Consider the following 17,377-nt stretch of genomic DNA (forward strand, 5'->3'; position numbering starts at 1 on the left):
TTTTTTATTCATGTATATATATATATATATATATACATAAACACACGTACATATATCTCAACAATCCTTATTTTTGTTGACCAAAGACATGTGGGGAACGGGTGCAACATATGCAGATTTGGGCTGATCGAGGGCATGTCCTGATTTTATCTCGAGGTCGGGTAACAGTGCTGAGTTGATAGTATGAGAAGGACCAGGAGGAACCAAGGGCCCAGGGACAGCCAATTCTTGCCCTCCCCCATTCCCCAGGATACATGAACAGCCTTAGCAAAAGCCAGTATGGCTGCATACAGGCTATGGGGCTGTGACTGTAGAGGCCCAACCAAGACTGCATGTGCAGCTTTGGCTAAAATTACTGGAAAGTATTGGTCCACACAGTCGTTTACCCTGAATATAATCAGACTCCAATGGGGTCGGAGTCGTGAACCTTAGGTGTTCACCCCATTCTTTCACACTATAATTTAGCAAGTGCGGCCCGGACACCTTGTACCTGCCCCTTCCCTCTCTGCACCCCTGGGTAGTATATAAGAGCAAAGAAATTTCTCCGATAGTGGAAATATTCTGATCTGCTTAAACAATAGAAAACTGGGGGCACCAAATTATAATATGCAACAGTCAAAAAAACCAACCCTATATAATATATATATATATATATATATATATATATATATATATATATATATATATATATATATATACATATACACACACACACACACATACCAACACATAATATGGAAGGATGACCCACAAAAACACCTGGATTGCACTGACAGAAATATCACTTTATTAAAACACATCACATTACTCCATACATCAAATCAAAAGCGCTAATAGACCTTGTGATATATTCTAAATATATGTAATCAATCTAAAACCAGTTCTAATATAGAGCAGTATGTCAAATAATACCCTTGTATACGTTCTATACTGCCGTATCCCACATTCAGTGGAGACAGTAATCACAGTAGTGAACATTCAATCTTGGCTCATAGGAGTAGAATATTCCGATCCGCTTCTTTGCTTTATTTTTTTTTTTTAAGTAAGACAGAGTTTGTAAAATAACCCCCTGCAGGCCTGGGAAAGCTGCTGTTTGAACTTTAATGGGACTGGAGAAATGTATACGGCAGAAGGATTCATAGGCGTGCTGGAGGCTGGGGACACGGATGTTACACCTCCATGATGTCAGCATGACATCACAGAAATGGGCATGGATTGGGTCTGCCCATAGTTGATGTTGTTAGAGGCTAAGCAGTGGTGCCTGGTTATACTCCAGATGAACGTCACAGATTTTGATTGAAAATGGTCTTCCAGAGTAATCAGACAGCATCCTTTTGATAACCCAGACTGCCCTAACGATGTTACCTGTGGACAAAGTCACCTCTTTCTAAATAAAACAATACCAAAACATGGCAGTATTGCTAAGACCAGGTAAGCACCAAAGAATTTTCCGACCGATGTGTTATCTACGATTTTACTAATGACTGAAGGTCCAATCGCTCGGGCGTTTCATGCGTATATACACTAAACAGATGTTAAAGAATTAACGATAGACGGAGTGTCCAGGCAGCGACTTTACACAGCCATATTCTTGTGTTAATAGGTTTGGATTTCGTACACACTGTAACAACATATTTGGACCCTGTAGCGATATCCCCAAGAAATTTAAATAATGGGCCGAGCATGTTCATTAAGAACCATCCAAAAACTCTGAAAAGGAGAAGGAAACACGTATTCTTCATTCATTCTGTAATACATAGATGTGTACAGTGTACGTTCGTTCATTCGCAACCGCACACCAGTAAATTCTTTTACTATTATGGATACTGTTGAAGAACAGCAACAGCTCCTTTGCTATTTGCTATGGCAAGAAGACTGCAAGTACAGACCCGAAGGGAAAGAAGGAGAAAGAATCAATCTTGTTGGACTTTCTTGGAGACCAGTGGTCAGGGAACAGGGGAAAATTACCCCAAATGGGGTAAAAATGAAATTCCTGGGGGTAATGCTGCCGATTCACATGCTGTCAGTTGGATTGTAGACCCCTTTATATGTGAAATTGCTGTTGTACCAGAAGAGCCTCAAGGGTTGGCAGAGGCACTTCTTGAGCTTCGGTGCAATAATGAATCTTGTATTGCATTTGAAAACAAAGCAGATCTGTCATATTTTTGGATGTCAACAGCTGTAAAGAAATTCAATATTGCACATGAGGAGGCAGTCAAAGAGTTGCTGCCTTTTGCAACAACCTAACTTTGCAAACAAGGATTTTCCACCCTAACGAACATAAAAACAAAGCAGAGAAATCGATTGGATGCTGAAAACTGTATCCAAATTGCTCTGACATCAAAATGCCCCAATATTGATGCTCTCGTATCAATGAACCAACATCATTTCTCCAAAACCTGAAGTTTTGAAGTTGAAGCTTTCAAAGAAATGTTGAATAGAATCAATAAAATGTTGAATTCCAATAATTAATAATATATGATTTCCTTCCTTTCAAATCAAGGGGATAATGGCGTATCTAAATATATTTTGGGGTAAAAGGTAAAAAAGTTCCCTGACCCCTGTTGTAGACTATACTGACAAATGTGTATAGTTAAATAAGCAGACATGCTATACACAGCAATTCAGTAAACAGCTACTATTGCGTTACCGTTAGAAGCACCTAATTACCAATTGAGTGATATGCGGACACCCCACCACGTGGGAGAGGTACATGTATCGCCCACAAAGGAGTCGCAGCTTGAGGAACTATCGGCACTTGGTCGCGGATCGATCGGAAATTTTTACATATTACATGATCATAAGGTGATTGGAACGAGATTATTAAACAGTAGACCAACCAAATAAACAGATAATCGGCACGTTGGGGTGACTTTGTAATAATAAACACTAACCCGACATACAAACGGTCGCATGTCGGCTGTTTTGCATGACGATTGGACTAAAAATCTCCAGTGTGTACCTAGCCTAAGGTTTGCAGAAGATACATCTGAATGAAATAATTCACAATGTCATGTTTGGCTAAAACCAAACACAGCGAACCGCCACATAAACCTTGTGCCAACCATCAAGCACAGTGGAAGAGGAATGATGATTCTACAGGAAAATGTGAGGCCATCTGATTGACAGCTGAAACTTCGACTAAGTTAAATCATGCAACAAGACAATGATCCTAAGCAAACCAGGTAATCTACAACTTAATGGCTGAAAAAAAAATCAAAGAATCCGTGTTTTGAGATAGCCAAGTCAAAGTGCAGACATCTATCCGATACAGAAGGTGTGGTGGCACTTGAGAGCTGTGTATAAACAAATGGGAGCATATTTTGTACAGTACTAAATATATTTTTATTTGTTGGGCCCATCTGTGTCAGAGTGTTCGCCTATAAAAGTATCAATGAACTGAAGCGGTGGTTGTAAGAAAGCGTGGGCCAAAATCCCCCAGATATGAAGTAAGGGACTGACAAACATGTACAGTTGTAAACCTGTATAATAATGACTTCAAGTTATTGCTACTAAAGGTGGTTCTACAAATGACTGAATTATATGTTTTACATACCCATTTACATCCGCTGACACACAGGGTGGTCTCCTGAGAAGCTGGAGGCATGTGCGTTGCAGAACATCAACTCCTGTCAAATGAAAGATAAAAACCTAATACTTGTGGCTTGTAAGAGTGTTCAAAGAGTGTTCACAATACCAACCTGCAGCATAGTGTATTAACTTCTCAGCATGAATGATCGTAAACATTTCAAATGGACTAACGGCATTACCGCAGGTTTTAGAACGCGTGTTGAGCGACTGATTTCATTACCAGTGTGTACAAGCCCAGAGGCTTGCCATTCCTTTTCCCTTCCTTCCTCACTACAGTACGCATCTGCAGGTAGCACTCTGCAATCTCTGATACCTTATAGAGAACTGTTTGTCATATTACAAACAGCTGACTATTAATTCTGCAGAGCTGTACGTTTAAATTCATTTTTCCCCCCAATCATAATACAGCAGAAAACCCCCCAAAAATGTTGTCTCCCTTATTACTAATCTAGTTATAGTCGAGCTCAAAATCTAAATGATGTGTGAGTAACAAACTGGAATGGTCCACCTAATAGTATATTAACATGGAAATGTAAATCATACATATATTTCCAAAGTAATAACTTTTGAACAAAGTTTCTCTCTGACATGGTAGCAGCATTCATTTATTAGGAACTAGACTTGTAAGATAAATATTATTTTAGAATACATGTTCCACTTTCATTTCCCTTTAAGAATGTCTTTCTTTTATGCGTTAGTAATTTAGGCAACTCCCAACAGGCTTTTATGAGCGGAATGCTTAACAAAAAGAAATAATATTGCTACAGATTCCTACACTCTCCTGCAATTACTTTCACTGAATCAGAAAATTAGTACAACCATTGCTTTTGTTGTCTTTAAGGCTGCTGCCATCTTGTGCAAACAAGCAGTGATTCTGTACATTCCACCAAACTGGTTGTGCTGGATGAGTCACTGATGTGTAATGTTTGCACTGCTGTCCAAATGTTCACTGAACACCTCAGGGTACAAAGTTCAGTAAGACAAATATCTCAATAGCTCCTTGGAGAACATACATGTACAGAGGCGGCCCTAAGCTTAGACTGCACAGGTGGCTGCCTACAGTCTTGCGCAGCGTCAGGGTAATTCCTGCTAATGTTTCTGTAGGTCATAGGCTGCGGTATAGCGGGCAGTGGTATGGGAATCGGCTGGTTTATCACTGGGCCTGGTATGTGCTTTGGCCACGTAGGCTAACGTCGCATACACTGATGCCTATGTTTAGAACCATTTGGTTTGCTTGTAAAATAAGTATTCAATATTAGCCATCAATAGCACTTCAAAAACCTCAGTAACTCAGGAGAAGCAACTCCACGTCTCGCATACAGGTTAATGCCAAAAAAGCAAAATTATGCACTTGGGTCTCCAAAAACCAAAGGCTGAATATAGTATTAATGGCACTATAATGGAAACTACTGAGGAACGGGATCTAGGAATCACTATTTCAGGTAACTTAAAGGCAGGTAAGCAATGTAACAAAGCAATGAGAAAGGCAAGTCAGATGCTTGGTTGCATAGGGAGAGGAATCAGTAGCAGAAAGAAAGAAGTAATAATGCCACTGGATAGGTCATTGGTACGGCCTCATCTAGAATACTGTGTACAGTTCTGGAGGCCATATCTCCAGAAGGATATAAATACATTAGAGACTATACAAAGAAGGGCAACTAAAATGGTGCATGGTCTACAGCACAAAAGTTACCCGGAAAGACTAAAATATCTTAATATGTATAGTTTGGAGCAGAGAAGGGAAAGGGGGAACATGGTAGAAACGTTCAAATATATCAAGGGTTTTAACAAGGGAAACATTCTTCAAAGGAAGAGAAGTATTAGACAACGAGGACATGCACTGACACTGGGGGGAAGTAGGTTAAGAGGAAATCTGAGGAAAAATTACTTCACAGAAAGGGTAGTGGATAAGTGGAATAGACTCCCATCAGAGGTGGTAGAAGTTAATACAGTAGAGCAATTTATACATGCTTGGGATAGACATAAGAATATCCTTATAAAGAATAAAAGGACCAAATAGGGTTTGAGGTTGCCATAGGTTAATAAAAAAATGGGCAGTCTAGATGGGCCAAGCGGTTCTTATCTGCTGTCAAATTCTATGTTTCTAAGGTCTGGATCCCTGGATGATCTGAGACGTTCTTCTACAGTCTGGGTCATGTTTACAATGATGCCAACATACACTAACGCTATTAACTTTGTTACCCATGAGCATAACATTAGTACCCGCTGCTGGTCCAGAGAAAGAGAGTGAGAGCGAAGTACCAGAGAAAATAAAGAGGGTCTTGGCTGTGCCGGCAGATGCCAGCAATGAAGACCCTGAAAGCAGGTCAACTGGAGCTAGGAGCCAAAGACTTGCAGACTGCAGTACAGATATCTTATAATAACTGAAAGGGTTCGATGGCGGCTCTACATATTACTGTGCACACCTTTTGTAGGGGTCCCTTTTCATTTCTCACCTAGGGTCGGCTCTGTATATGCCTTTGTTTATTTTAGCTAAACATTGTCTTAACTACCTGGCATGATGTGATTGCAAAGAATGTGCAGCAATACCACGAGGACAGTGTTTTTTTTAACCAGGGTGCTTAGACCTCTGGGGTGCAAGACAACTTGCAAGAGTCCTCACACTAGATTTTTAACATCTAGAATTGTAGATCATTTAAGTAATTAGTTGGTGTCCAAAAAGATTGGTGCAAGATGTTTAGGAGTTCCGGATATAAAAACTGAACGTATTGTTCAAGTGGGCGCAAGAACATATTTTGAGACTCAAAGGGCTGTCGGCCGCCAAAAAAAAGTTAAGAACCATTGATGCAGGCGGTGTACATCATGATACATTGAAACAGAAGTTTTTCTCTGAAATACAGATTTAGTAACAAAGTAAATTGAAAACACGCTTATGTGAAAAAGATCTGTAATATATATATAAAATGTGTTTTGAGTGTATACGTGGTATATTTCGATATACTAAACACTAATCTGAAAAGAATGATTGTTTTTCATTTTTATAAATAAACATTTTTATGTTTGGTAAGATGTTGAAATCACACTTCCTCTTGGCATGAGCTTTCTGGTACTCCAATTATTCCTTGCTAGCTTCTTACTAAATGACTTGTATGTGTGGTATGATAACAATAGTACTTCTTGAGAGTCCAAAAATTAGATGGTGTAATTGGTATATTTATCGCAGTTGTATAGGCAAGTGCCACCTTATTGGTGATTTAGCATCCCAGTGATTCTTTAGAATACCCTGGATAAGCAATGTTCTCCACCATTCTATCAGACTTTGCTTAGTAGGTATCTGTATATCTTTACTCAAATCCTTAGGGTCATATTTAATTAAGCACAAAGGGCCTCTGGATCATACCCGAAGGCACTTCACGTTACCGCAACATCGCGGATTTCCCTTCACCCCCCATAGGGTTGCGAAGAGAAATCCGCAATGTTGCAGTACCGTGTTGACATTTTATGCGCACAGCCGCAATGTGCCGCTTAATTGAATATGCCCCTTAGTGTAGTGTATAATCTTATATATGGAATAATGTACCAGCTACTGTAAATAAGAATATTACCAAGATGTTCTCTGACCACATAAAACATTTGTATACAGATGAAGAAACGTTGAAGTGATTACTAACAGTCCTACCATGTAAAGTATTTCTAATAAGGCATGTTCTTTATTTCAAAAATAGCACACACAGGGCATGTACACACGATGAAACAGACACAGCTGTATATTGTGTCTGAGGCAAACACTATAATACATTCAGTAAAGTACACATATAATTCAGTAGAATATGTATTATTCCTTTATACTCTTGTTATATTTGAACATGTTTTTTTTATACATATCTATCTCTATCACAGTACACCGGAAGGGTGTGAATTCAATACCCTGTGATGTGCCGCGAATTGCCTCCCACTTCTCGGCGATAGCTCTTCATAGATTTTTGCCTCGCACCCCACAGAGGTGGAAAGGAAAATGAGCGATATTCTTGTACCGTAATACCTGGAACTGAGTGCAGCTGGACATTGCTGTGAGATCAGGCGGAACATCGTGGGGAACTGAATTCCCCCCTAAAAGACATCATGGCAGCTTCCAGCTAGGGGAGTCTGAGATAGCAAAATTTATTAAAGTCAGCAGCCTTTCACATGGCTAAAACAAATGTTGCATTAAATAAATGTTTTCATATTTTTTAGTTATTTTTTTAATGTAAACTGCATTGGATTGTGGAAATGTGTTTCTTTAAGTATTAGACCGTTAAATGATCTTGGAGGCACACAAAGTTAAGAGAATTACTGTTGTAGCCAATCAGAACATTACAATGTCCACAAGGCTTGAGCAACATGTGGCCAATCAGAGCTTTAGAATGTCCACAAGGCTTGAGCAACATGTGGCCAATCAGAGCATTAGAATGTCCACAAGGCTTGAGCAACAAGTGGCCAATCAGAACATTAGAATGTCCACAAGGCTTGAGCAACATGTGGCCAATCAGAACATTAGAACATTCACAGGTCTAGATCTACCTGTAACCAATCAAAGCTTTAGAAAGTTTACAGCACACAAAGATACCCAATTGCAATAGAAACAACATAGTTATTTTTTACATGCTGTCAGTACTACCAGTGCCCTGTTAAACAAGATCAGCTATGAGGTGTATTTAACTATCCCTACCAATATTTTGAATACACATTTTCCATGTCTCCAATTAATTGCTTTACTTCTGCCATTTAAATTGAAAAAAAACCCTGAAAATGTCACGTTTACTATTATTTTTACACATTAAAACAAATGGTGTACATAATTCTCATATCCCTGTCCATCACAAATTGTTTGAAAAATGTACATTATTGATGCTTTCATAAACTAAACCACTCTTTGGTAAATGACTAAAATGGTTTACTCATGTTTAAACCATGAAATTCTACACACACTGCTTTTAATGCAGTCAGCCTTGCAAGATGCAGTGTATTTAAATAGTAGAGAGTGAAGTCACTTATCTGTTACATTACTGTAAAGTAAAATAGTTAATGTTTTATCAGTTTTCCCAGTGCTGCTTTTTCCTTCCGCTCAGTCGTCATTGTTGCCAGAATCCGTGTACTCCCAGTAGTGCGAGTGATCATGTTTTTAAGAAATGACCTCTTCTTCACATTTTTGGCAGCAATACAATTTTTCAAAATGAAAAATCTTAAAGATAACCTCATGAAATGAGTAAAGGCTATACTGAGCTTGTTGTATTTGACCTCTTTAGCAAGGACTTGTCAATCCCACATAAAACCGCAAACTTGTCTATAAATATCAAACAAGCATTTGCTTAGGTCTAATAAAACAGGAAGGGCCTTATATATTATTCATTCACCTCTGCAATAGCGGCAAAGACCTTTTTCCCTGTAAAATTATGTCATCTGATTCATGTGGCGACCTGAACCCCAGTGCTTAGCTGGCAGACTACCTCTCAGAACGTAGACCAGTGAGGGCAACAAGCGGCCCCCGAGCCTTCACCTGCTGCCCCGAGCTCCTTCCAGCTTATAGTCAGATTTGTTATAGCTTGTAACACTTGTTTAATATACCTGCTGATATGTTAGTACTGATAGCTGTCGCTTTCTTTTATTAAATGTATTGTTATAACGTATTAGCGAGATTAAAGGTAATGTGCGGCCTTTTTAAAGGTTAAAGGGTCACACCATGCACCCCCTGTAGCATATCAGGTTGCCCATCACTAGTTTAGTGTAGATCAAGCACTGTTCGTTCTTCTCCCTGATGGTGACGCTCCAAGGAGCCTCATAGTCAGCCCGCCCTTGTCAATAATCCTACACAAAAGTGCCCCCTGAGGTAAGATACTCACTGTGCCTCATGGCAGATACAGCCCAGCATGCCCACTTAACATTGGCTCCACCATATTAGCTTTTGAGGACTGTCAGATCCTATCAGGTCTCACAGAGTCTGAAGTATCATGTTGTATAAACTCACAGTAAGTACAGCTTTATGGTAACTGCAATGGTTTTCTCCCATTGCCTGTGATATGGAATCAGGTATCAGTATAAACTATTGCTCAAAGTCAATGACGTGGTATAGTGCATCAGGGAAGTACTGTATATCAGCATGCAGTAATGATTTTCTAAGCAGCGTAAATGTTCCTAAATTTAAGGAATGTATATACAACATATCCAAATATGTATTTCAGATTTAGTTCCACCTTAAGGAGACATTTCCAGAAAAAAAAGCCAAGAGACATAAAAACACACAAATTACTTAAAAGCATCAACTCGTTGAAATATACTCATAACAAAGTTTTAATGTGTTTTATTTATTGGGTGAAATACAGGTAGCTGTAATACAATCAATCAACAATATATATTATATATATAATTATATATATATATATATATATATATATATATATATATATATATATATATTTATCCATTTGTACTATTGCTTAAACACTTGCTCACGTTTCTTTTCAATTCTACAATACAAAACTCAGTATTTCTGAAGTAAACCGAAGATGAATAAATTAATAAATTAAAAGGTGATTCCCCCACATTGCATTACTTATAAATTGGACACATTTCATTTCACGGATTTAAAAAACCACATAAAAGGTAAAACACAATAGATGCTTGTAGTGTACTAGTCATTATTTGCCATAATAAAACTGAACTAGTTTTGCTTTACAAAAGTGTACCTGAGGCGCTAAATGGAATGGATGACCTTCTTTTGACATTGTAAACTATCCAAAACAATTAGCACTTCTTTTGGTCCAAGTGTATGGAAAGTGGTTGAGGGTGAAATTCCTTATCTTCTTAGGTCTTCATTGCTTGAATTTGATCTGTTGACGATAATAAAAAAAAAAAAAATGTTGGCAATTCTGTTAATTTTTTTTTTTATATATCAAACTAGATGATTTCTATGATAATTTAAAGTACATAAACTATTCCACAATTGCGACTTTGTAATTATGAAAAAGTGTATTCAGGGTAAATATGTTTCAAATGTAAAACTAAATAGGTGCACAGTAAACTTGTAGAAGCAACGATATCCAAGAATCCACGCAAGGGTGTGTCTTGTGGTATAAACCGAACAGAGTACCCTTGTACATCATGCCAATAAACTCTAAATATTTTTTTGCAAGTGTCAGAATCGGGAAAAAAGTTTTGTAAACAGAGGGTCACCAATCTCGCGGATTAATCACTTGCACTTTTGTCATTTCCTGGGTATTTTCTTTAAATAAGGCATTTCCGCAATAAGGCTTTCAAAACACATAGGTGTGATTAAATTAGTTTCCCATACGTCCTGTTGCAGAACAAATTGTAGGTGGTTACGGTAGTGATCGCGTGATAAAGTATGTGTAACTCCTGTCATTTTCGCGCACACCTCTAGGAGACGAACAAATCAATCATATTTTCTCATGCGATCAGTACTACAAAAACAACAATAAAGCTGGGTACACACTACAGGGTTTTCACCCAATTATTGTGCCAATCACATGATAACCGACTGTTAGGTCCAATATCACATTAGTGTGTACGCTCCCACGATCATGTTTTATCGTTACCAAAGCACATCGTATCATTTAGTTGATTTTATAAACTGACTAAAAGTCCCCATCAACGATGGAACAATGTCGGGCAGAAGTGGAAGTGTGTATGCACTCAGGACCAGAAGTGTAGGCAGATCTCCATAGAGTGTACAGGGTCACCAAATATTCAGCAGATGATTATGACAGATGGGGAGCACAGATCTGAAGGTATTTCATCTACATAAGAATCCTAATGCTCATCGGGACTTTCAATCGTTTGTAAAATCGTTACAGATATCTCATCGGGAGAAAGTTTCTGTAGTGTTTACCCAGCTTGACAAAGAGGTGCAATACAAAGACATTTTAAAGACTTGTTTTCCGGAATTTGAAGTTATGGTTTTATGTGCTGATAGAGAACGCCGTATGTGATGAACCATATAAAAGGGTAATGGCGCTATAGTATCTGGATGCTGTAATTAGTTGATTTACGTGTTGATGCCCATTTAAGCTGTACCATGAGCAGCTGGCTTTGTGTGCTGAACCTGATATTATTTACAGTCTGGTGAAGTCAGTTCTGAAATTCTTTGCAGCAAAACATTTGTACATATGGTTCATCGTAAACATGGGTGACGTCGCTTTCATCCTATGTCATCCAAGCAGCTTAGAAAATGTCAAATCAAAGAAACTGAGATTGTGTTTAAGAAAAGTGCAGTAGGACTAAGTGTTTGCCTTGAGGGCATTGTAAAACCTTAAACCCTATTATTATTATCTTTTAATTTATAAGCGCTGTACATTGGGGCTGATCATGACACAAATTACTTACAATGACAGAGGGTAAGATAGCTCTGTCCAAATGAGCTTACAATCTAAGCAGTATGGGGAACACTTGATACATAACTTAGCAGAATGACAATTGTACCGGTTAGTGGGGAACGTGTGTTCGGCAGCATCCAATAATAACGCAGTCATCAGTGTCTGACCTCGGTGTGCAGCTACCAGTGGTACAGATGGAGTCAGAAGAGACTGTGCCAGATGGATGCATGAAACACGAGTCATTGCAGCAACCATAAAACAGTCATCTGCCGGCCGACAGAACTGACCCTACTGTCCTCATTACAGATTTTGTGGTTTTACAGAAATCTATTGATCCAAATGAAGTAACCTCAAACGCCCTGCAGTTATAGTACTCTTTACTGTCACACAAGAGGGTGGAACTACAGAGAGTCTAGATAGTGTGAGCCTGACCTCCATAGTGTAATGTAGCTTATGGTCAGATGCTGGTGAATACAGCTAAAATGGGACCTGGATAAGGATTTCTGCATCTTGTAACCATAAATGTCCAGAAAACACTTTTAACTTCTAATTGTTAAACGTATATTAGAACAGTATCGAATTTCAGCTGCAACAATGTCTCTTATCCTTAAAAAAATAAACAAAAACATCTTTTCACTCTGTTAGTCTAATTCACAAACATAGTGTTACAGGTGTAAGCATATTAGTCTAAAATGCATTCACATTAACATCCAATTCACAAACACCTGAAGTAATTTGTGTGAACTTAGTGTTAAGTAACGTCAAATTCAAAGTATTTCTATTCATGGGTATTCAGAGTAAATTTTTGCCATGTTCACTTTGAAGATCGTTTTTTCTTTTCGCTGTAACTTATGTTAGACAGTGTTATTTTAATTAAATATTATTTCAATTACACTATGTTAGCAGTAACTACACGTTTGTGAGCAGTAACTACACGTTTGTGAATTTGGTGATAACATACAAGTGAAATGAATGTGTGTAAAATATATCTATGATGGAATATGTGACTGACAATTAAGGCAAGACACACCTGGATATTAGGGTCACCTCATGGAAGAGGCCTGTTTTATTTCAAATGGAAAGGTGTATTATAAGGAATAATGTACCTTTTTTAAATTAAAAAGCATACTAGAAGTCACCGCAGAGCTTCTTGACCTTGATAAAAGCACTTGACAATAAGGTTTATACATACATACATACATACATACATACAGATCCTAGTTCTCATAATTACATACAATGCTGTAAAACAAACTATGGGATAAAAGTGTATTTATTATATATCTATCTATAAACACATACCTGTCTGTTCTCCGGGAACGTAACCAAGACTCCTGAATTTTAGGGACTCCTCCCCAACTCCCAGGAGAGTAGGCTACCCTACCGGATCCTGCGTCTTGTTGTAAAGTGGGCGGGGCTCTGATGACGCAATTCATGTCATCAGACCTCGTGGGGTGGGTACTAATGATGCTCTAATGATGCTATTTGTTACGCAATGGTCCCTTCGCGCTGAGCAACAGTGCATAGCACAGTCGGTGCCATGATAACGCATATCGCGTCACCATGCCCCTCGCCATGTGGACCTCCCCTGCGGGATCTCGCAGAGGGAAGGTCCAAAATTATGATGTATGGTAGTTACTATCCTGTCAGCGTCTAGGTGTAGCTGTGTGTCTGTCTACAGTAGAGTTCATATACTTGTATCTCATCTGCGCACATGAAACAATACATAAAAAGTTAAGTACTATCTCTATAGCTGGTGTTAAAAGACAAATTCAATTTAGAATATATACTTAATGAATAAAAATATTTAACAACATCTTAGCAAGTGATATCAGCGTTTCTATCTGTAAGATGCGATGTACAATATCAGCCAGATATCTATATCTCGCTATATAAACAGATACATACAATGGTTATAAAAAGTATTCACCCCTTCCTCATTTTCATATTTGATTTTTGTACATCATGTAATCAACATGGATTTATTTATTCAGGAATTCTTACCACTGGTAACACAAAATACTTTGTAATGACAAATAAAAGAAGCTTACAGCTTTTTTTAAATCATTTCTACATGCAAATATACAATGAATGATTGTATTCGTATTCACCTTTTACTAAGAGTCACCTAAATACACCCTGGTGCAATAAGTTGTCTTCAGAAGTTACACAATTAATTGGAGCTTAAAGGGCCTAAGTCATTAAGGAGAGCAAAGCATAAAAAAGAAGTAACATTTGCACCTTGGCAAAACCATGTTGCATTGGAGGGAGAGGTAGATTTCAAATGTGGGGACAGATTTATAGTTGGGGTAAGGCATGTCCTAGATCAGCTTTAAATTTCAGTGTAATAATAAAGCTATTAAGTATTTGTGTGTTAGATGAAAAAACAGCCAGTATGTAACTTATGTGCAAAATAATAAACTAATTTGCACCCCTTGTATTGTAACATGGTTTGTCCCAGAGAACATTTACTCCTTTTTTGCCTTAATGACTCGGGCCCAAAGTGTTTAAATGAATGTAAGAATATATAGCTATCTGTGAGAGGTCCCAGAATTGGTCTGTGCATTTCCAAATAAAAGCTTCATGATAACTCTAAAAGTACATTCAAAGCAAATCTGATAAAGGAATATTTAAAAGCACCAATGGAAGGATATAATAAACCTTCAAAGACTTCGTAACATCCACCAGAGCACTGTCCAAATGACAATAATGAAATGGAGGGAATATGTCAAATCTGTGAATTTTTGTAACACAGGCTGTCCTTCATGTGAGCATGACACTTGTTGGGGCCGACAACTGACAGATACAGTCTACCAACGGATGGGACAACAATTGCCTGGGCACATTACTGCCCTGCACTATATGGGAGGTTGGCAAAAAGAAAACTTGCATGAAGTCTATGGTCTGAGACCAGAATGTAACTTTTTGGCCTTAACACTGGGCACTATGTTTGGAGCAAGATGAAGACTACACATTATCAAGTACAGTCTACCATGAATCAAGATCGCGAGAGCATAATGCTCTCTGTTTCAGAGGGTAGACAACTTTAAACGGAGGGCAAAATGGATGGAGAAAGATATACAACAGACCTACAATGTATATTCCAGCAGGTCAATGCCCCAAATATACAGTAAAAGCCACATTGGAGTGGATTAAACACAGAAGGATCAATGTCCTGGAGTGGAGCAGTTATTGCCCAGACCTCAATCCCATCGAGAATCTGTGGAATGTTTTGAATATTACTGGTTATCGATTGGCAGATTCTTACCCAAATAGGCTACAGCGGTAACTGCAGCTAAAAGGGCGTCAACTAAGAAAACAAGGGGTTAATGCTCATGTAATTAATTGTCTGCGGTTACTATAACTAAATAGTTTTTTGTGGCATTAGATAAATGTGGTGTTCATGTGATCAGAATTCCTGGATAAATCCGTTTTAATTCTATGATGTAAGAATAAAAGTATAAGTGTATGTGTATATATATATATATATATATATATATATATATATATATATATATATATATATATATATATATACATACATACACACACACAAGTTAACCCGTGCATGATACTCATACATTCTAGTCAAATCAAGCTACTTAAGGTGTTAAAAAGGTTCTTGTCATGCATTTGGGCCATAGCCCAGGCCTCAACCACCAACCACTCCCCACTGTCACCCCCGGCAACCACCAACCACTCCCAACTGTCACTTCTCCTTCAAGAAATATATATATATTTTTTTAAAATCTTTATAAACACTTTTAACAATTAACAAGTTAAATTAACAAATTAAAAACATCTTAGTATACCAAATTTCAGCCCTTTCTGAATTTTTTTTTCCACACACACTAAGAATTTAGTAGGTCAGTGTATAACTCCACCCAGCAGGTGGCGCTGCAGCTTGGTTTTATTTTTTCCACACACACACAGACTAACACACGCCACTAGACATTTATATTATAGATATACATACACACACACACATATATATACCTCAAGATCTATATGTATACACACACACACACAGTCATATGCATGCAGTCACATTAAATGTCGGATGAGGGAGAGTGAATGAAATTTACAGAGTGTTTTCAGAAGGGTATTTTTACATATGGGCATCTCCTTTACTGCAGATCTGGAAACTCTTAAAAGCAAAACAATGTTTGCAGGAAAACAGAAATCCTTGACTCCACATGTAAACCTTAATTGCGACAAAACTCCTCCACCCACGCGAGATGTAATTGTAAATTGGGGATTGCTGGAAACACTTTAACGTGAGCTGCCAGCAACAATTATCCACTCTCCTGACATCTCCCTCAATAAGACGTTACACAGCAGTGGTAGACAACCTGTGACACTCCAGCAGTCCAGCTAACAGAATGCCACTGCAGTTTAGCTGGAGCATAGTTAATAAATATTTGTCTAGATTTACTTCTACAATAGTCTCTATCATCCTTACACAATATAGAAGTAAGTGGAAAATGCTGCAGGAGTAGCACTGCAGTATTCTCTCAGCATATGTTGTCTAATACCAAGATATGTATTGTAACTGAGATGAGTGTCTGCCGCATTATGTTTATGAACAGTAAATCAATTCTGACATCTAGTGGCGATTCCTTGTGTTGCTAAAATGATACAGTTCATCATTTGGTATGGATACAGCCATTCTGTTTGAGTGGTAAGTATGGAGCAAAAGTAAATTAATAAATAATGTTCTTGCTTTCCAAGCCATCTCGGGTATTTGAGATAAAACATACCAAAAATAAATATTATCTTAGTTAGTTACTATAAACACATATTCCTACTAGCAAAAGAGACCCGGGGGTAAATGTATTAAGCTCCGGGTTCTTCAACACCCGCGAGTTCGGCGTCTTCAGCGTTCGCTTAAATTTAAAGCGGCGCTGCCTTGTAAAGGGAAGTTTCCCTTTACAAGGCAGAGCAGAGTAGTAAGTCAATGTTTAAACTGTTAAAATCTAATGTACATAGGTAATTATTACAATACAATGATGGGCTAGCTTGGCATGTGCAGGTAAGCCCTTTAGGCAGGTAATTATTTGTGGATGGTTAATGAAATATTGTTTTATAGTGGGTGCTTGCAGGTCATGTGTACGTGAACATATGGGTTTATACATCAGTGTTTGCCCTTGTTTAGTGTAAAAGCAAAACATTTGGAAACAGATTCTAGAGACACTTTGCTGCTAATCCGTTGTATTGAAGCACATTATGCCCCATACGGTCTCTGCGGACCTTGGAGTACACCAGGTCACGTCTAATGAATTTCACTAAGACATAGTTTTTGCACTTTTAATGCTCCTCTTCAAAACTATTAATTTACAAAGCCCAGAGAATGGGGCCAGATGGTGAAAATAGCATTTGACAAGCATAAAAAATAAAAAATGTAGGGTTGGTTAATTTTGAAAATATTTACAGGGACAGATCTCAAAATCTATAAA

The 17,377-nt window shown here is 38.0% G+C and overlaps 1 protein-coding gene across 2 annotated transcripts in view; it reads right to left on the reverse strand.

Moving 5' to 3' along the window:
* Window positions 1-9,874: 9,874 nt before the first annotated feature.
* ARL6 (ARF like GTPase 6) overlaps window positions 9,875-17,377 on the reverse strand; it is a 42,048-nt gene continuing 34,545 nt past the window's right edge. For both annotated transcript variants that reach the window (XM_075197031.1, XM_075197032.1), the window contains one exon: window positions 9,875-10,418. In XM_075197031.1, the coding sequence (XP_075053132.1) occupies window positions 10,385-10,418 (34 nt within the window). In that variant the 3' untranslated portion in view covers window positions 9,875-10,384. The remainder of the gene's footprint in view (window positions 10,419-17,377) is intronic.

This window comes from Mixophyes fleayi, chromosome 2, assembly GCF_038048845.1.
Source record: "Mixophyes fleayi isolate aMixFle1 chromosome 2, aMixFle1.hap1, whole genome shotgun sequence".
NCBI classification, from domain to species: Eukaryota; Metazoa; Chordata; class Amphibia; order Anura; family Limnodynastidae; genus Mixophyes; species Mixophyes fleayi.